The sequence below is a fragment of the Mytilus galloprovincialis genome, chromosome 9, assembly GCF_965363235.1.
Source record: "Mytilus galloprovincialis chromosome 9, xbMytGall1.hap1.1, whole genome shotgun sequence".
In the NCBI taxonomy this organism is placed as follows: domain Eukaryota; kingdom Metazoa; phylum Mollusca; class Bivalvia; order Mytilida; family Mytilidae; genus Mytilus; species Mytilus galloprovincialis.
Genome location: NC_134846.1, coordinates 60,002,688 through 60,024,669, shown reverse-complemented (window position 1 = coordinate 60,024,669; position 21,982 = coordinate 60,002,688). Strand labels below are relative to the sequence as shown.

The 21,982-nt window shown below is 31.6% G+C and overlaps 2 protein-coding genes across 2 annotated transcripts; both read right to left on the bottom strand.

The window, feature by feature from the left end:
- Positions 1 to 1,469: 1,469 nt before the first annotated feature.
- LOC143045475 (manganese-dependent ADP-ribose/CDP-alcohol diphosphatase-like) lies at positions 1,470 to 4,624 on the bottom strand. The gene is made up of 3 exons (XM_076218001.1): positions 4,456 to 4,624; positions 2,513 to 3,157; positions 1,470 to 1,784 (listed from the first exon to the last, which is right to left on the bottom strand). Exons 1-3 carry the CDS (start codon positions 4,541 to 4,543, stop codon positions 1,492 to 1,494), a joined length of 1,026 nt encoding a protein of 341 aa, XP_076074116.1. The 5' UTR covers positions 4,544 to 4,624; the 3' UTR covers positions 1,470 to 1,491.
- Positions 4,625 to 16,051: 11,427 nt separating this feature from the next.
- On the bottom strand, positions 16,052 to 20,968 carry LOC143046997 (manganese-dependent ADP-ribose/CDP-alcohol diphosphatase-like). Its single transcript, XM_076220007.1, has 3 exons — positions 20,906 to 20,968; positions 17,007 to 17,660; positions 16,052 to 16,466 (listed from the first exon to the last, which is right to left on the bottom strand). The coding sequence occupies exons 1-3, from the start codon at positions 20,931 to 20,933 to the stop codon at positions 16,168 to 16,170; spliced, it is 981 nt and encodes a 326-aa protein (XP_076076122.1). The 5' UTR covers positions 20,934 to 20,968; the 3' UTR covers positions 16,052 to 16,167.
- Positions 20,969 to 21,982: the final 1,014 nt, after the last annotated feature.

Genomic DNA, 21,982 nt, shown 5'->3' with positions numbered 1-21,982 from the left:
CATATTTTGGGCAATTAAGCCAAAACCCAAAACTCAATCCCGCCTCTTCTATGTTATACGGAACATTTTGGTACAATTCCAGAGAGATCCATACACAAGTTATTGTCTGGAAACTATAAAAAACAAAAGGTTGTTTTAGTCCTTAATTCCTAAACTTTGGCCCCATAACCCCTAAAATGAATCCAAACTTGTGGTTTTAAACATTGTGGTACAATTTCAGAGCAATTTAAATACTTATACACAAGTTATTATCCTGAAACTAGAAAAAAGTCTCCTTTGGGCCCCTTTTGGGCCCCCAATTTCTAAACGGTTGGGACCATCATCCCAAAAATCAATCCCAACCTTCCGTTTGTGGTATTGTAACATGACAAAATAAAATAATGACGGGATGTACAAGAACAGAGCCTCCTCATATGTAACAAAGATAAACAAAAAAGTATCTACACAAAGCATAATAGCAAGAATACAAAATTATCAAAGAACAATAACACAATGACGGGATGTACAAGTAAAGATAAGTCATATGCTGCAAAGAAAAACAAAAAGGCATCTAGACAAAGTATATTAGCAAAGGTGAAAGACAAGAATACAACAACTATCATAGAACAATAACACAATGACGGGATTTATAAGTATAGAGCCACTTCAAATGGATATCATCAAGAACAGACTAAACAGTAAAAAATGTATTCATAAAGACAAATAAAAGAACACTATAACACATTATGAAGCTGATAAACAACGTCAGTACTCATAAGCTACACTTCAAGACCAGTGTGTATTATTTGTGAAGTTGCTACCTTTTTTTTGAAAGAGGACGAGACGTTCTTGACATGCCCCTGTTTCATCAACTTTGCGCGCAGACACGGGTGACGTTTTGCGAAGCCTGAGTAGTTGTTGCATGCTCTTGAATACCGAATAAGTTGGGTAATGTATATACCATATGCAGGTAAAGTTGGTATATTGCTACTAAGGTGGGACAAGTTGACATTGGATGGATTTGGCTTTTTCTATGTACTTTATGGTTATGAAGCTGTTTACTGTTTCGGTTCTTGTGCATCCTTGGCAGCATTCAAATGTTTGTCTTTGAGCTTTGAGCTTTCATGATGAATGTAAATCCAAAAAAAGCGCTTTGAACGCATGATATTTATAATGTTTTGGTAACCATAATCAAAATCAGAACACTGTACGCTGTAAATGGATGAAGAAATTATTTTATTAAAATATAAACACAACTGAAAACAATATTAAACTTCAGAATAATGATACAAGGAATACCAATAAATTGACACTAAATTTGTTGGCACTTTTAAAAAATAAAAACTGACAACAATAAAATATACCCATTTCAGTTTGACACATCTGCAATACTTTTTAAGCTGCCATTGTATAAATGACTATTTATCGTTAAATTATGCCAGTTTTGTCTAATTATATTAAAATGATAATAGACGATACATCAAAAACAAATTAAAATAAAAACCATATCTGTCAACATTTCAATTTAAATCTTAACGGACAATTCACATCAAACATGTCTCCCCTTCCTTGAATGATCAATGAATCTTCTAACAAGTTGCCAACAGCGTAGGAGTCTGGGTGTTCTATAGCTCCAGGCATTGTTATATGGTGTATACCACTCTGATCGACCGAATAACCGCCATCGTGATCATGACCGCTGATATAACAAACCACTGAGTTTTCTGACAGAATGTCTAATATCTCACTATAGTTCCAACATAAACAGGCACTGTCTGTGGCAGGTAAATAAATTGGATTGTGGCCTGAAATTAATAATTATATTTTTGAGATATGCGTTTTCTCATGTATACAATCAAGAAATCGATATAAGAAGATGTGGTATGAGTGCTGATGAGACAACTCTAGATATCCATCCAAGTCATATCATCACGCTCTTGTTTTATAATGACGCACAGTAGAAGAACCGTCAGTACACAAGTGTAACGACCGACCATCGGTGGGAACTCTGGGATTCCTAGTCGATAAAGATCAAAGTCCGGAACTTTTCGACAGCACTCGAAATAAAACAACTAGTTGGAAAGATCCATAAGAACGAAATAACTAGTTGAAAAGTTACGCCAGAACAAAGTAACTGACGGAACATAGTGGCTGTTACAGGAACACCGTAAACCACTTGCGGGTTCGAACTCGCAATATGAGTACCACGCTTACAGGCTAGTGATCACGGTAAATGTATGACTTGTTTTGACCTCTCGGCCAATTCTCGTTGTTAAAGAACTTTTTTTGGTGACTGTAAGGTTTTTGTAGCGTTGGATTATTAATATGACATATATCAAACGCTTTTAATTCATACATGTATATGTATACTTTTTTAAATAGCTATGGCAATGTGATTGGTTTCGACTTTTTTTTTTATGAATTTCTGTCATGTTATTCTGTCTGTCGTGGTGAGATACTCTACTGATGGAAATAAGCAGGGCTATAGAAAACTTTTATAGACCACAAACATGTGGAACTAAAAAATACATACCAACGACAATAACATTTTCTTTTTGTTTTGTAGCCAAGATCAGCTCTTTAGACAACCATTCCAACTGCTCTTTTGAAACTGCCCCATTAAAGCGTACAAATCGTCTATCAACTGATTCCAGACCTGATGGGTCATTTTTATCCTTGTTCGGATTTCTTTCCGCCAAAAATGATTGAGCTACATCATAAGTTGCTGTACCTTCTAATTCACCGAGAACTGATATTTCATAAGTGTTCAAGACACATACTGTAAGCCCTTGATATGGCGATAATGTATAATATGCTTTGTTAGAAGATGGCAGATTTTTAAACAACCTAGATTTGTATAAACTGTCTTTTTCAAAATTGTATAACTCATGGTTACCAACAACATTTAAAACCGGCCATTGTTCCTGGTCAAATATGTCTAAAATACGATTTAGACAATCGATTGGTTCTTCTGTCCGTTTACAGAATCCATCAACTAAATCACCAAGCTGAAGTATAAATTTGGCGTCATTTTGTTTCCAGTCCTTCATGGCCTTCCCCAAAAGATCAATTGCTGATCTGTAATAGCGTTTCTTTGTTTTATTCCAATTATATGCATTATCAATGTTGGCGTACTGGAGGTCAGCCACCAAACCAAACCGTAATAATGTCTTCATTGCTGTTAAGTAAATACAAATATTATAACGATAGTATGAGGAATAATCAATTGTTTTTATCATGGGAGGGGGCCTTACATTATACTAGGTTTAATTGCGGGTAATCCGGTGAAGGTTCGATACGATAGCCAAGGACCTTGACTTCCTACAAGTGCAGAAAAAATACTTCGCTGAGTGCAGCCTGATTCGACCGCAAAGGTCGAACTTTGAACAGTTAGGGCAACTTTGGACACAATTTTCAAGTTTGAAACTGTCTGAATTTGGATTGTGATCAAATTTTTGACCCAATAAAGGTTTCTGACACAAAATAAATATGGAAGATCTTGAAAAATTTGATATGAACCATTTAATTTACCTAGAATGGTCTGATATCTAAAATCTAAGAACGTGGTTAGATTCAGCTTATAAAAAAAAATTATGTTTTTTTAGTTGAAATCAAACAGTTTAATATGTTGGACCCTTCAAACCTTAATATAGACTTATTCGAAAACAGGGCCAAAATTAAAAAAAATCTAACTGCACAATAAGTTTCAGCATATCATACAGCCGCAATAATTCTGTTCTTCAAACACAGTCTAATTTTGTCCTTTTGACCTAAATGTAGACCGATATCTAAAATAGTAATACAACGTTAGAACACCACCCCTATCCCTCCAAAAAAAAAATTAAGACTTTAAATTAATCACATTAAAATTGTATAAAAGATATTTGTATTTATTTTCAATTGAAGATTTCTTGCTATTGCGTAATAATGAGATATTGCGCGATACTGTGCTATTGCACAATACTTAGTAAATCTATGTAATATATTTAATAATTAAAAACACATCCTGTTTGGGGGGTATCTCCTACCATATCAGTATTTGTTGCTTATATATATATAAATCAGAAATAATCAATGGAAAAATGGGGAAAATCTTTGTATCTTCGGACGACGACATGATAGCATTATACGAATGCATTTTTTTGCGGTTGAATGTTACTGTTACCATTACGTTTGCATGTAACAGTGTAACGTTACCCTTGTCAAGTATTTGACCTTAGGATTAGGAGCAAAATGTAAAAACTGGAATAGTATATTGACATAAGACAATTTTTCAAATTTAATGAATAAATATATGTACAAATAACTTTTATCAAGGGTTACAATTATGCCATTATTTTCTATATGTGTATGATAAAAAGCAAATATCCTATGAAAATACATATACTGGTCTAAAAATAAGGAGCAAATTTGTATACACACCTACAACACAATAAATATTGAAAATTATGTAAATAATATGACAATGTTACATACCTGGACTATTCGTTTGCATCTTAAAAATGAAATTCGACCGATTAAAAGCAAAAAGCGACTGACATGTATCAGTCCACGTCACAAGCATAAATCATGGAAGTTCGAAGGCACGACCTGTCATTTTCTATTTTTAGTTCATTATATATAACACCTGGTCTATTTATACGACAAGACAATTTCCCGGTTATATCTAGCTCAGTATATATTGTTTTGTTTGTACTGAACTACTTCTAATCGTAATAGTCAGTTAATGTTTGACGGACTGTTTTTTATATTATAAGGGCCTTTTTCAAAATATGTGGATTTTCTTGTACAATCAATATTTCTAAAAAAGTATAAATATTTTTATCCAATTTTAAGATACACCATTTAGTTTTTGGTGTGTGTAACAAGTTCCAGCAAATTCAATATGAAATTTAGCTACAGAAATTGCTTCCAGTGGGTTTCAAAGGGTCCAAAAACCCCAAAATTGCTTGTACGAAATTGAAAAACTATTCTTTTTTAAATGCTGGTTTTAATACCCAGCGGAAATTATTATTTTTCTTTTGTTATTTAAAAAACCGGTTAGAAAAAAGTTTGTCTGTTTCCATTGCCAAAGTGGAAAAGATATTGAAAAGGGAACTAGAATCTAGTGACTTAATTAGACTTTGCCATATTGGCATAGAATTGGCAAATGCCAACTCAAGTGATAGTAGGAGACAAGAGAAAAAGAGAAAATCAGGGAATGATGATAGCTCACCAAGTAAAAAGATATCTGGAGAACCTACAGTAAGTTAAAATTATGAAATTATTGGTGAAGTAATTTTATTTTCATGCTCCCTGGGTAAATGCATTACAAGTTGCCATATGGAGTTACATTGTATATGTAAAAGTAGAAGTTACTGTAATAGAGAGTTTGAGCTCTGGTGAATGAATATATAGAAGTGTTGAATATGGCTTTAATTTGGCATCAGGGGTACTCCTGAGCAGGTGTGTCTGTGAATCTGTTGATTCGAAAATGCAGAATACCTTCAAAAAGTAAATGAGTTGTAATGCAGGTTTTAGATCAAATCCACAGTGGGCATGCATATTAGAACGGGAACTGTGGTAGTTTAGATCTCATTTCAATGAAATGGTCAAAATTTAAAAAAAAAATAATCTGGGAGCAGGTATACTTGTATAGTATAGAGAATTAAAAAAGAAATGATGTGTGAAGGAAAACACAGTGGGCATAAAAAGAATAAGAACTGTGGAGTTATTTTAAGGAAACAACAGTTTCTATGAATTTTACATCGGTATACAGATGAAGGCATGTGTATTTCAGTGAAATAGCTTAAGTAACTTATTAAGACGGTCTAAGTTAAGATTTTAACGACGACTAGATATTTTATATTATTTTAATTTTTTATCTGTTACTTTATTAAAGTTAACAGCAACACATAAAAGACATCGATGTGAACACGTATAAGTCTTTAATTAAATAATGTGTGCACATATTTCTTTCATATTAATAGTAGTTCAATAAAAAAAAAAATTGTTTCCGATTTTACAGCATACATGTGATAATTGTGCGTCAGGAGAGATGTCTTTTAGAGAAGAAGAGTTAAATGACAGGATACTTGAATTAGACTCTTTACTTCAGAGTACAAAATATTCTAAACAGAAACTCGTATTACAAAAAAGTATTGTATCATTTCTAAGTGATTTAAATCCTCAAAAATCATTAAATGACGCCCTACCATCTGACATTAGGAAATTCTTGGTATACAAAGATGATAGCGGAAAAACCCAAATTCATAAAGCACAATGTAAAAATAGGGGAGTCAAAGGAAAATTTCAATGTGGATGTCCCCTTCGACTTTCAGCTGGATCGGTTGATAGTTTGATTGGTCAACTAAGGGCAATTTTTCGTGATCACGGTCGTGGCACAGATTGGAATGACATGTTAGGATTAGGTAATCCAGCAGCATCTTCGATTATAAAAAAGTACCTATCAGCTATAAAGTTAGAACAATCAATGGCAGCCGTATTACCAAAACACGCAGTGCCACTTTTTTCAAATAAGTTAATACTTGTTTCAAGATATATATCATATAAGATGTCAAACAAAAAATTAAAAATATTTCAAAAGTATATACTTGTTCGTGATAAGACCTTTTTTTAACATACTGTCTTTTACTGGTGATAGAGCAGGAGATCTCGGTTCTGTGTTGACTGATCAAGTTCGTTGGTTACCTGGAGAAGAAGGTGTTATAATTTCCATGATGAAGGGTAAAACAATAGATATAAGTGACCCCAGGGTAGTTATCATTTATAATTCTGTTAATACAGAATTTTGTCCTGTGACTGTATTACGTGACTATATAGAGTTCTGTAAAGTGAGTAAATTGGAAATTGTAGGTGGCTATTTATTTCGACCATTGGCACCATCTTGTATGGCACTTTCTGATGTACCTTTCACTTCTGCTGCTGCTAATGCTCGTTTAAAATCTCATCTAACAGATTTGAATATATGGGAAGGTGAAACGCCACATAGTACAAGAAGTGGGTGTGCCTTGACATTAACATGGCTAGGTTTAAATTCTGAGTGCATAAAATCATATGTAGGCTGGAAATCGGATAAAATGCTAAAACATTATACAGTAACTAATGAAATCAATGAAAAATCAGTGTCTGCAAGGTCTTTGTCAAAACTGAGTGATTCTGAAATTTCTCATTTAACTGGGAAATACCAACGCTACAATAATTTTGAACATTTTAAAAAGGTAACTGATTAATTAGTTTATTTGATCACATTGTAGACAACCCAGTTAAAAGCAGAAATTGAACTTCTAAAAAAAAGGGATAAATGTAGATGTAATAGAACAAGCTCTGAGGGAGGTCAAAGAATATGCAGCTAGGTCAAGAGAAATTAATGTTGATACTTTACAATTAAAACTTATGCACCTGGATGAGGTAGCTAGAAGGGTTGGTCATCAAGATAGAGAACTTTATTCAATGGTTTTACAGAGATTTCTGTGCCATAAAAATCATGAAAGAGTGGGATTTTTAGTCACTTCGCTTTTGTCATCACCTGCTGAGACTAAATTATTTGAAAAAGAACAGAAATTTTAAAGATACATGGAAATGAACTTTTAAGTACAAAACAACAAAAAGAGGAGGTTGAAACAAAAAACTTGGGAAATGAGAATCAGTTTCAACAATTTGCAACAATGATGCAATGTATGCAGTCTGTATTAAACCCTAGGCCGAGTACCCCATTTATGGCCCAAAGATTTGCCCAGAATCCTCGTAGGATGCCAGGAAATGGACAGAGGAAACCCCCATCAAATTACACTGGATGTTTCAAGTGTGGAGATATTAATCATTTTAAAATAGACTGTCCAAAATAACTGATCAATCCCGTATTATTTTTATAGGAACTTTCTTCAACTGATCTTCGTATTAGACCTTATGCATGGGAATATAGCATTGATTTTTTACCTGCTCTAGTGAATCCAAGGTTATATAATGATGTACAGTATGTAGATGTTAAAAATATTTTAGTGACACAGGATATGAGAACATTTGACTGCAATAAGGATGTTTTAGATGAAAATCTTGATGAAGCTTTTTACTTTTTGGACCCATTACGTTTTGTTGCTGGGAATGTTCACAAAAATACGGAGTTGTGGGGGAAAATTCTGGACAAAAACCAGGAGATGAAGAATTGGATAGAGAATTTTGTTGACATTAACAATTTCATGCAACCATTTAAAGGAATTTTCTGGAATGTAAAATACAACAATGATTATCCACCTACACGTATTTTTAAAAATGCCTCAAACTGTGAACACCATGTTGATTTTATTAATACAGAACTTTTATCAAGGCTACGTTCTGGTGCTATATCGTACCTAGGAAAATTGGGTGAAGTAAAGCCACCTCACATTGTATCATCAATAACTATAGAACCATTGAAACCTAGATTGTGCATAAATCTTATGTATTTAAACTGTTTTATGAAAGATACCCCATTTAATTTAGATACCTTAGTGGACGTCCCTAGAACAATTAAACAAAATGCTTATCTCACGAAATTAAATGATAAATCTGGATATGATAATGTTTTTGTGACAGAATCAAGTAGAATGTTATTAGGTTTTCAATGGGGAGGTCATTATTTTTGTTGTAATACACTGCCTTTCGGATGGAAGAATTCCGCATATGTTTATCATAATTTAAATTTACAGGCAATTTCCTTTTTAAGAAAGAAATCAATTTCTTGTTTATTATATATTGATGATAGGTTAATTGAATCTTTTAATGGTTACATTGACCCTAGGTTAGATAATGAATTAATGAGGTCAAATATTGCCATAAAATATTCTGTAAAATTGTTTGTAAATTTAGGTTACTTTCTAAATATTGACAAGTCAGTCTTGATTCCTACCCAGTCAATTGTATTTTTAGGAATGATTATAGACTCAGTTAAAGCTTCATTTTTTATAACAAAAAAAACGTAAGGAAAAGTTTTGTGCTCTTCGAGAATCTATCCTTAAAAAATCAACTTGTCCAATTACTATTCTCCAGAAATTTGTAGGAATATGCATTTCTTTGTCTTTGGCAATTCCTGGAGCAAAATTATATACATCAACGTGTAACAGGGCAATTTCAAAGGCTATTAAAGGTCCAATGTTTATTATAATAGATGAAGATCTACGAAAAGAGTTACAATATTGGAGTTTCATAGACAACTGGACAAAACCCTTCCCTTGGGTTAACGAACGTCATAATGTATTATCTTTGTCACTTTCTTCTGATGCGTCCGATTATAAATGGGGAGCTATTTTTAATAATGAAGGAGTAAGACATGATTTTTCTGATTATTGGAATGGTGAAACTAAAGACCTACCTATCATGGTTAAGGAAGCTCTAGCATTAAAAAACGCCCTCATTTGTATAAAAACACTGATAATAAACAAGAGAGTAACTGCAGAAGTAGATAATCAAGCTGTAGTCTATGCTTGGAATAATCAATACTCAAAAAACAACTTAATCAATGAAATAATGAAAGAAATTTTTCAGTTAACGTTTCAGCAAAATTGTAATCTTTCTTTGTCTTATATTCATACTTCTGAAAACCCTTCTGATTATTTGTCTAGAGTGTATTCTAAGTCAGATGCATCTATTTCAAAAAGAACTTGGATTTACATACAACAAAAATTTGGACCACATTCAGTTGATATGTTTTCATTAGATAGTAATGCTATGTTAGATAATGAAGGTTTTGAAATATCCCATTTTACTCCTTATAAAACACCATTATCGTCCGGTGTAGATGCCTTTGCACAGATTTACAAGTCAAGTGAAATTTATTACGCATTTCCACCATTCTGTTTAATCTCAGCAGTTGTCAAATTTATTATACAAGAAAAAATTACATGCACTTTAATTTTTCCTGACTTTAAACCGGTGAAGCCATGGTTTACGGTTATTTTATCTTATTCTAAAGAGATTGTTACTATTGGTTATAAAGGAGACAAGAGAGTTTTATTGTATCCTTCAAAGAAAGGGTTTTTACCAGATAAAAGAGGTCTTCAGTGCAATTTATGTGCTGCAAAATTTTCTTTCATTGGAGACAATAATACATGTGCAGATAAGTATTCGAAAATCATTTCCACAAATCCCCAAAAATTCATTCCAGTGTTATTCATTGGGGATTCTATAATTCGATTTTTGACAGATGTTTATGATAATGTACATGTAGTGTCAAATGGCGGTGCAAAATTGATGGATTCTTTCCATTGTTTGATACGTTTGATTGATATATTAGATGTATTCGTTGTTATTTTTCATTCTGGAACTAATGATTTAAATAAACATTTTAAACCTGGAGACATCCAATTAAAAAACGCAAAAAAGGATATACAGTATGTTTTCAGTTCTATACGTGATTTACAAACAAAGCATGATATAGCATTTGTTTTCTCTGGATGTATAAAAACATGCAATGATGTAGTAAACTTTAGAATTAATGATTTCAATACACACAGTAAAGAATTGTGTAGAAGGTTTAATTTTTTCTTTATTGATAACTCGAACATTTCAAAGAGAGGACTTGTAGATAGTGTACATTTAAATGAGACAGGAAGAAACATGTTTATTCAGAACCTGAATGGATTTATGAGCTAATAGTGTGAAATATAGCATGCATGTTAGTGATATAGTTTAGTGATATGTAATTATTTGTTGTGGTAATAAAAATATGAATTACAACAATAAAGTTTTTTAGAATTTGTAAAATTAGTCAATTTTCTATAATCAATAAGAGTTGCTTGATTAATTGTTTGGTAAATATGCCAAGTTTGATTTATATCATGGTAAGAATACTTGGATACTGTCAGAATAAGTAGCTTTATCTGGTATTTGGATGTTGTGTCATTCGTCAGTATCATGTGCTTCTTATATATATATAGTTATCCAGTATATATATTACAAAAAGTTTTCATTGGTGTTGATAAAATTTGCCAATAATCATTAAAAGTTTTTAGTTGAAATTTGTTGATGTAGTTTAAGGTTAATATATATTTTAAATTTAAATTCAAATTTAAAATTTGACGGAACAATTTTATTTTGGGGTCCTATGTTTTATTCAGTGAAATTTTCCAAACAATATTGAACATTCCAAACATTATTTTCAACATTTTAGAATTAAAAGAAATAATTAATTTGTTTTAATTGTAGGGAGGAAGGTAAATTATTTAATTGAGTATTGATAAGGATCATAGGGCTGTTGTTAGTTAAGGTGGCACTTGCAGTATTTTGATATGTTATTTAAGTAACGAGGTTTTGAGATGCTTTTCAATCCAAATCTTATATATTGGGACATGGGAATCATTTATAATAGAACACTATTCTAAATGATTAACACATGTTCCTATATAGATAAGAACTTCCCAGGACTGGTGTCAGTTTGATCACAGGTGAGGGATGAAAGTATTGTTGATTTAGTACATACAACATGGAAGAACTGGTCAAATGATGAGGTTACATGTGGACTATGGAAATATTGTCATGACATCTCAGGAGATGATAACACTGATAAGGGATTAATATATCACAATATATTTATTTATTCTATTCTGTGCCTGTTACACCCCATTGATAGTTGTGGCTTTTGTATGTACAGATACACTGATATTTCATTTATAATTATATTGACACCTGACATAATTTGTATAGTTGTTGAGTCTCATGGTATACAAGGATTTCATCGTTAAGTGTATCGGTAACTAAAGCTTGATCTTGTGAGAAAAAAAAAAAAAAAAAAAAAAAAAAAAAAAAAATAAAAAAAAAAAAACAGAAAGAAAAAAAAAAAAAAAAACAGAAAGAAAAAAAAAAACAAAAACAAAAACAAAAACAAAAACAAACAAAAACAAAAAGCAAAAAACAACCCATTAAAAAGTTGAAGGTAGAAAATAGAACAAAAATGTCAGTTTATGGCTTATCATCTTCGTTCAGAGGCAAAATAAAGTATGAATTTATTATTTTATTTTAGAAAAGGCAAATTTTATTTGTCAAGACATTATCATTGAAGCTGGTGATAACTACAAATTGTAGAATATAGATTAGAAATATAAGCAATGAAAGGAATTTTCGCTATAGACAGGAACAAAATTTGTTAACACATTTTGTCTTTTGTCCCTTTAGCACCTCGTTTAGAGATGCTTTTCAATCCAAATCTTATATATTGGGACATGGGAATCATTTATAATAGAACACTATTCTATGTCAACTTTGTAACGGCAAAAACATTGATAAATTTTGGCATAAATATATTTTTTTACATAAATCATTCAAAGTCTATAATACTGACTCTAATTCAATAAAAACCATTTATCTGGTAGTATTAGTGTCAAGAAAAACATCCAAAAACCACAAATAGGTCAACTACATAACGTTATGTAGTTGACAAAAAGCGTTATGTAGTTGACAATGCTGAATTAAATTCACTTTAAAATATGTTTCTAAAAAGTGTTATTTTAACCATGTTAACTGTTTTGAAAAAAGTGTGATGATTTTTATGGAAATATATATCAAGCAAAATGTAAATATTCTTAAAAAAAAAATTAGGGACCGAAACTAAATCCGTTGTGTAGTTGACATATGTCCCATACTTGTTTCTATGTTATTTTTTAAAATATTTTTGTAGTAGCATTTAAGATTGCATATTTTTATTTCAGGTTGTATTGTTGTTAAACTATTCAATTTCATATATTAAAGTTGAAAATTGAATATTTTTTTGTATTGTTATTTCACAACTGAAATATCCACATTTTTTGAAAATGACCCATAAACAGCTGCGCCATGAGCGCATGATACGCCCGACGTCTTGTGTGGAAGTTTTTTGCAATAATCATAATCATAAATCTTAGTCATAAATAGTTTCTGAGAAAGTTTTAAGCAATAACCATTTATTGTTTTTGAGACCCCCCCCCCCCCCAACCCCCCCTGTTTTTTTTTTTACAAATATCACTAAAATAAAATTTTGAATCAAACCAAAAAGTATACAGATCTTTAGATGAATATAACAAAGAAGTGTGTACAGTTTCAACCAATAATCATAAATTGTTTTTGAGATACGGCGCGACATGTAATAAAAAACATCCCCTTTTTTACCAAATACTCAATAACTCAAAAATAAAATTTTGGGTCATCACCAAAAAGTATACAGATCTTTAGATTAATATAACAACGAAGTGTGTAAAGTTTTAAGCAATAATCATAAATCGTTTTTGAGATACGGCACGACATGTAAAAACCCCCTCCCCCTTTTTTTTACAAAATACTCAATAACTCAAAAATGAAATTTTGAATCCTCATCAAAAAGTATACAGATATTAAGATTTATATAACTAAGAAATGTGTAAAGTTTTAAGCAATAATCAAGAATCGTTTTTGAGATACGGTGCGACATGTGACCCCCCCCCCTGTTTTAGTTACAAAGTGCCGTAACTCAAAAAGTTTAAATATTATTTTCACCAAAAAGTATACAGATCATTTGACCACCATAAAAAAAACAACTATATTAAGTTTCATGAAATTTAGATAAGTCGTTCTCAAGTTACGGTGCGACATGTTTACGCCGGACAGACGGATGGACGGACGGACACCGGACATTTGTATACCATAATACGTCCCGTCAAAATTTGACGGACGTATAAAACTTAATATCTCTTATACAGTTAGACTCCCTTCCCCTCCCCCTTTTCCCTAAAAAGGAAACCAACAAGGGTTTTATTTCTTACAGGATCGCAAATATCAGTGCAGTCGTATCATTTACCTTAGATACATTATTTGTTTTATAATTTTCATATCATTGAGTTACTTGATAAACAGCTATTTTACATGAAATTAAAAAACAAATACCTACCATGTATGCGTTGATTTCTTCAAATATCTCCGGACAATCTAAAATTTATTTCAATGATTGTCATGATCGTCAAAGTGACCTCTATTATATTACAAATATTATTAGATACACTGCGTGACTTGTATATCTTAATACTGCAGGGGTGGAATATAGCTGTAAATACGAATCCCCAAAAATGGTGTATTTCGGAATAGCTGGAAGCCCAAAACTGATCATTTGTATTTCGAATGTCAAGAACTTTCAAAAATCGTCAAATCATATATATATAGATTATAACATGCCCTTTTCCATATTGGCCCTGGTATCATCCCGAGACTCCCATATCGGCCTCGAAGCTTTAGCCGAGGGCCGATATGGGTCGTTTTTACTTATTTTAGTAATTGGTATTGTCATCTGATAAAGTCATGTCGATTATAAGATACACAGTTTTCTCTGCTTTCAAATCTTTCTGTTTGAACCCGTCGACCTGGAACTTATCAATTATTGGAAATATTAATTATTGGAAAACAAAAGGTCCAGGCTATCCAGGAATGGGGTATTTTTTAATCAACAGCATTGTCCTATATTAGTTATCTTAGAAAGTCTTGCTGATTGCTGAATAAAGCTACAATAGGGAACAATTTGACAATGATTGAATCTAGTAGTGTCAGCCCTTTGATTATGACCCGTGTATATAGCAAAATCCTAAATACACCGTTTGGTGGTGCGCCTGTCAAATGCGGAACGTACAGATAAGGTAATAGCTAACAGGTGAATATACTATTGGTATCGGTATCGGATTAGACCCGGAACTTGTTACTTATTGGCAATATTAATTATGTGGAAAACCAAAGGGTCTGGAGTGGTGTAATTTTTAATCTACACCATTGTCCTATATTAGTTATATATAGAGTTGAATTCTTTGATTTGTCGTTTTTACCCGATGACGGCTGACAAATTGGACCTCGTAATTTTAGTATTATAGATATATATGTTGTGTACAAGATGGAAGTTTGTACAAATTATAATTTGAACAGGGTTTTTGTACAAGTTATAAGTTTTTTGACACATACCTTCTTGCACTATTTGATACAGGTTTATCTTCTAAAATGTGTCAGTTTGATGTTTAAAATTCAAATTTATAAACTTCAACCTATCATTTAGTATTTTTGCATCTTCAATCAACTCAATGAAAAGTGTATGTGGCTCTGTACTTATATAAACATCCCGTGTTATTGTGCTGTGGTACAATTTTGGATTCTTGTCTTTTATGCTTTTTCTATATGCCTTTTTTGTGCTTCTTGGTTATATATTTGTTTGCTTTTATATTGATAAAAATTACTAGTATATCACTATGTTGACCGCTGTATGCATCCTAGGTAGGGGGATTTTATTGGGCCAACGATGCAGAATATGACTTTTTTTGTTGTCCATAATCGATTTTGTCGCTATATCCAATTTCGTTCTTATGTAGTGAAGTCGGGCACTTCCCGATGTGAATTTTAAGATAATATATCATAATAATATATAGAACTTTAGACATGCTATTTTTTTTTTACCTTTTCAAACTGGACTTGTTACAATTTTTTTTTTTAGACTTTTTGTAATTTGGATACATTACATTTGATAATTAGGCTCAAATCGGTAAAATGAGATTGACAGCTGATGACTCTGTTACATATTACATTTAGGGGTGTTTTAAAGCACGATATACATGCAGTATGTGCATTGCTCATTTTTGAAGACCTATATATAGTCACTATAACTTCATCGAAATTTGATTTTTGGAGAACAGTTGTCTCATTTTTATACTTTTAAAAAATTTAACATACAATAAAGCATAAGCAACTCTTAAAGACGTTCATGTGCATTTAGGAATAAAAGAACCTTGTGACACATTTTCTGAATGATTTTCGGTGACGTAAGAGTAATGAAGGGATCTAACCATTTCTTATAGTAAGTTCATGTTTTATAAAAATGTAGAATATAATCCACATGACTGAGGGTTTGGATGGGGTTAAATGATTAAAGAATAATGCCCTTAAAAAATGAAGATTAGAGAATAACGGGCCAAAAATTTAAAGATTAGAGAAAAAAGGGGTTAATTTTTTGAAGATTAGAGAAAAAAGGGGTTATTTTTTTAAAGATTAGAGAAAAAAGGGGTGAAAATTAAACGTTTACAGAATAACAGACCCCCCCCCCCCCCCCCATCCAGACCCTCATGAATAACAAAATGAATAATGGTTCTAGATAAAATTCTGCTTTTTGCAAAGTTATAAATGAGAAATAAAAATGTATTGCACTGATCTGTGTAGACAAGTTCTTAAAATCTATAGCCGTCAACAGTTCAACTTAAATCTTAACGGACAAACCACGTCAAACATTTCTCCCCTTCCCTGAATGACAAGTGTATCTTCTAGCAAATTACCAACAGCATAAGAGTCTGGATATTCTATAACTCCTGGCATCGTTATATGATGAATTCCATTCAGATCGACTGCGTAACCGCTTTCATGAGAATGTCCGCTAATATAACAAACGACCGAGGAATGACATTCAGATAAAACTTCGAGTACATCTGTGTAATTCCAACATAGACATTGACCATCTGTAACTGGAGAGTACACTGGATTGTGACCTGAAAAGAAAGAAGTACTAGATGCATACAGAGTATATATGTGATCAATACTTCATTCATCTGGCAGATTTTTTTAATTATATTGTGTACACTAGTGTTTTACGATTTTTCTCCCTAATATTATAATATAATATTTCCTTTTTTCGTTTTGTTTGAAGGGGGTACCGTGGGGTGGTGGGGTTCTTCCTAATTTTCCCTCTATTTTTTTTTTCTTTTTTTGCGGTTGGGGGAGGGGGTATAGTTATACCATGTCTTTTCCTTTATCATATCAGTAGTTGTCGTTTGTTAATGTGGTTCATAAGTGTTTCTCGTTTCTCGTTTTTATAATATAGATTAGACCGTTGGTTATCCCGTTCGAATGATTTTACACTAGTAATTTTGATGCCATTTATATCTTTCTGTTCGGTGTGAGCCAAGGTTCCGTATTGAAGACTATACCTTGACCTATAATGATTTACTTTTATAAATTGTGACTTGGATAGAGAGTTGTTTCATTGGCACTCATACCACATCTTCCTATATCTATGTGTGTTCACCAACCTATAACAATGACATTCTGTTTCTGTTCTTCTGCTAACGTTAACTCCTTTGTAAGCCATTCCAACTGTTGTTTTGACATCGCCCCACTAAAGCGTACAAATCGTCTATCAACTGATTTCAGACCTGATGGGTCATTTTTATTTTCGTTTGGATTCCGTTCATCTAAAAAGGATTTAACTATTTTGTATCTCGCTGAATCGTCTCTTTCTCCAAGAGCTGATATCTCGTAAATATTCAAAACGCAAATTTTGAGTCCATCACAAGGTTGCCAAGTATAATATGCTTTATTCGTAGGAGGTAGACTTTTAAACAATCTTGATTTGTATAAACTATCTTTGCTAAAGTTGTATAGTTCATGATTCCCAACAACATGTAAAACCGGCCATTGTTCCTCGTCAAAAATATCTACAATACGATTCAGACAAATTTTCGGTTCTTCTGTCCGTTTACAGAATCCATCAATTAAGTCGCCAAGCTGAAGAACTAATTTGACGTCATTTTGTTTCCAGTCCTTCATGGCCTTCTTTAGAAGACCTAACGCTGATCTATAGTAACGTTTCCTGGTTCTATTCCAATTGTACCCATCCTCAATATCAGCATACTGGAGATCAGCTACTAAGCCAAATTTCACAAAAGTCTTTTTGTTTGCCATTACTATAAAGTATATATGTATTATAAAATATGATAATAATTCAAATAACTTAAAATACTAATTGATACAGTTGTAGTCTTGGGTGGAGAAAAAGACTATACTCGTTTATCTTGCAATCCCTTAGCGATTGCGTATTTTACAGGACTGCCTGGATATAGCGTATTGTGCAATCAACATGATAGCACAGTATTGCGCAATACCAAATCAAGAATATGACAGTTGTTATATCAATTCATTTCGCGAATTTGAGATTTATATTTTTCCGACGTAGTCGGTATTAGTTTCGGTTTGTGCCCTTTGAACTTAAGGACGCTTCACTATGGCAACAGAATACGCATGCTCGAAAATCCTTTCTGTGATTGGACAACATGCTGTCATGGTGGGTGATTTGGTTGTGTTTGAAAAAAACGTCTCGTTAATTATATCGTGATGGAAAGCAAGTGAAAAACTATAAATATTTGAGCTAGATCTTACAAAGATTTATATTTTTATTAAAATAATTGTTTCTCCAATAGCTCTTTGCATCCGTGACAGCTGTTTATTCGGGACAATTATATAATTTTTAATGTAAACTTTGTTGTACGAACGTACATGACTTAGAACGCACCTACGCATGTGATCTTTCTGCGGGGTTTTGGTGAATGTAAACAGAAAGATACGAGGACCGAGAATACTGAACACAAACAGAGAAAACGTTATTTAAATGGTATCTTTGTGCTTCTGAAGATTATCGAAATGATAGTTTTAAACATATACTCAAATTTAAATACGTCGGATAACTTTTTTAAAGATAGTTCTTGTTTTCATTTTCTTTGACTGTCCGTTATCAATTTTACTTAATAGTTTATGTAAATGGAGAAAATAGTAATATCACGATAATAGTTTATGTATATATTTTATCTGTAATAAGCTACCAAATCTCCGTCCTCTACCTCGCTATTCATGCTGCTGACTAAATAGAAATACAGAATTTGTAGCCTGATCAAATTTTACATAATTTTAGGACTTCGAAGAAAAATTCTGATTAATATCTATTGTAACATAAATTGGATTTTTTCCTTTGATGTTTTTATGAAATAATTTGCTTAAAAAGTGTGGTGAGAGAAAACCATGGTATATTATATGCAAATTTATGTTGTACCATACTTTGCTAATTAAATATGCAACTCGACTAGAATCCAAAGGAAAAAAGGCGGAGCTTCAGCCATGGTATAACATATTCATTTTCATGTTATTCCATGGCTGAAGCTCCACCTTTTTTTCAAATGTATCCGCCTCAAATATTTAGGAAACTGTAAAACGTACTAAAAGGTCAAGATCTTCATTTGTTTTCATTTTATAAGAAAAAGCAATAAATTATGTGTACCACATTTCAAGCTATATAGAATTGTTACGAATTCCCTTAATTTTGGAAACAATTACTAAATGTTTCTTCTTTCAGTTTTGAAAAAAATAAAATGTAAAACTATCATTTCTTTTGCGAAAATTCAATTAAATTTCGATTTAAAAAGGGGGTACCTATACAAAAAGGGATAAATATCGGCTACAAATATCTGTGAAAAACATGACTAGGGGACGTACACTATCTACGCCCCTGGATCCGCCACTGTTAAAATATTGTTTTATCATTAAAATTGCGTTTTAATAAATAATCTAATAAAATAACGGAAGAAAAGCCTTTTTCAATTAGATGAAAATTCTGTAAAATATGATTAACTTGTATGATACATTGAAAACAAAAAAAAAACAATTCTTACCGTCATTGGAATAATTATTTAATCCTTGTCGCTGGAATCCAACATTTTTGTTTACCTCAGTCTGACGACATTATGAAATTACCTGCGCCTACAATCATACACGGGGCACAAAACTAAAAAAAAAATCGGGAAAATCCGACATATTCTTTACTTTCTGCAAATTCAGTGGTTCTACTACATGAAATACACAGACGATCTTACACGGAGCGCAAAAGTGACTTGCGCGAGCTTCCATTTCATTGGATAAAACTGTAACGTGATCAATTTCCAATATTAGTTGAAGGTCTTGAAGCTGTCAATCATTTTATTTATATTACAAATTTTATATACCATGTGTCTTACTCATTAACATATTTAAACAAACTCATCCTTCGGATTCGTTTGTTTAAATATGTTAACTCGTAAAAACCATGGTATATATAGTACTTACACTTTTAAGAACCGGAGACACTTATTTCATTTCAAACATGATTGAATTGTTTATAAATAAAATCAGTTACGGATATCAATATTTCTAGTTAAGTATATCATTGACAATTCATTTACTTCAGTTACCCATATCATTACGATAATTTAGCTGTTTTCTCCATTTACATAATAAACTATTATAACAAAATAGATAGAAGAAAAATTGACCAGGAACATCGTCCGCCATCTTTAGATATACGTAACTGCAGTTACGGAGATCACATTTACCCCGGAGGTTATTGTCTCTGTCTAAACTTTTTAGCCTTAATATAGTTTTGAAGTGTTTTTACTGCAACTTGCCAACTCACCGTGACTGTCTGTTATTTTAATACATACTTAGTTGTTTCAGCTGTGAGATTTAAAAATTGGCTATTTTTCAAATTTACTTTACATTTTTTTTTCTGTATGCATACATATTCTGAGTAATATCAACATTTGATACGTGTCGAGAGTTCCTCGAGGAAAATAATTTACAATTAGATTAATTTTACATTGGTTGTGTAATGAATGTTACATCAAATATGTTTCAATTGAAATTATTTGACAAGTGCAAATATGTTTTTTCAACAACCAAACCACTTACAGGACTTCGTTTATCGCGAACAAAATAATAGAAGAGTTTTTTTTACTAATGACAGTGCGATTCTTTTTTAACTAAAATAAAATTTAAAAAACAGTCTACAATGGTCTCTCGTAGAAATATTTGTTGTCACATGAAAGTGTAAAAATTTGTAAATTGTTAATCTATATAGGTAAATTAATTTATTTTAAATGGTTTAAAATCAAATTACAGACTTTACTTCTGTTCCAGATGGCGGTCTTATAATAAATGTTTAATTTGTATCGACACCGTTATTAAAAGTTGTCATGATATTGTAAACTGCATCATCAGTACATGCAGTAAAACTAGAAAAAGAAGATGAATGAGGTTTAACTGATATTAGTAGTATCTCAGCATTTAATGAAATCATAAACTGATGTTAAATTGTTCATAAATGTTTTGATTTAGAGATTGTACTTACGCTGTGCCACAAACAGTCGGCGAACCATATCGCACAGTATTATAAATGATCGTCGAGAAATACTGCCACTTTCTTATATATTTTTATTATATATTTGATAATTAAATTTTCTTTATTTAGATTTATATCGTTTTTTGTTGTGTGTTTTTTTTTTTACCTTAATTGAAAAATCTCAGTTACTGAGTACTTTGTGCCAAGGTGTAAATACAATAAATATTTGCTATAATTTTAATCATTTGTTGCAGTTGTACGGGGCGCCGAATAGGACTCTTGTGGTTTTGTTCTCGAAATTTAATTTTGTACGGACAAAAATGAGTTTTGTTCAACAAAAATGAGTTAAGTTTTATAACAAAATTTGTAGCATACTACAAATTTAAAATTTTGTCATACTAAATTATCTTTCAGTGGACAAAATTAAGTTACTTTTGTCATGACAAAATTAATTTTTGTAACACAGACTTTACTTTTGTTACCTAATTTGAAAATCGGGCGACAAAAGTCAATCTTGTATGCAAATTAGTTTTACTAGTTTGGATTCTATGAACTAATTTGCATACAAAAATGATATTTTGTCACGAAATTCAATTTTGTGTTTATTTTTGTGTAGACAAAATTGAGTTTTGTTAAACAGAAGTGAAAATTTAACACAAAAGTCATTGTTGTGCCACAAAAGTCAATTTTGTGTCACAAAAGTCAATTTTGTCTACACAAAAATAAACACAAAAATTGAATTTTGTAATGTCAAAATTCATTTTTGTAGACAAAATTCATTTTTGTAGACAAAATTCATTTTTGTAGACAAAATTCATTTTTGTAGACAAAATTCATTTTTGTCATGACAAAATTCAATTTTTTGTTTATTTTTGTGTTGACAAATTTGACTTTTGTGACACAAAATTGAATTTTGTAATGAAAAAATTCATTTTTGTAGACAAAATTCATTTTGTGTTTATTTTTGTGTAGACAAAATAGAGTTTTGTTTAACAGGAGTGAAAATTTAACACAAAAGTCAATTTTGTGTTAATAAATCACAAAAGTCAATTATGTATGCAAATAAGTTTATATTTGCATACCTAA

Excerpts from the sequence above, each read along its gene's own strand:
- LOC143045475 (XM_076218001.1), bottom strand. The coding sequence starts at position 4,543 with ATGCTTGTGACGTGGACTGATACATGTCAGTCGCTTTTTGCTTTTAAT. Across the intron at positions 3,158-4,455 it reads GATGCAAACGAATAGTCCAG|CAATGAAGACATTATTACGG; the intron begins GTATGTAACATT and ends TTTACTTAACAG. Across the intron at positions 1,785-2,512 it reads AGAAAATGTTATTGTCGTTG|GCCACAATCCAATTTATTTA; the intron begins GTATGTATTTTT and ends TATTAATTTCAG.
- LOC143046997 (XM_076220007.1), bottom strand. The coding sequence starts at position 20,933 with ATGGTTCGCCGACTGTTTGTGGCACAGC. Across the intron at positions 17,661-20,905 it reads CCGACTGTTTGTGGCACAGC|TAATGGCAAACAAAAAGACT; the intron begins GTAAGTACAATC and ends TATACTTTATAG. Across the intron at positions 16,467-17,006 it reads ACAGAATGTCATTGTTATAG|GTCACAATCCAGTGTACTCT; the intron begins GTTGGTGAACAC and ends CTTTCTTTTCAG.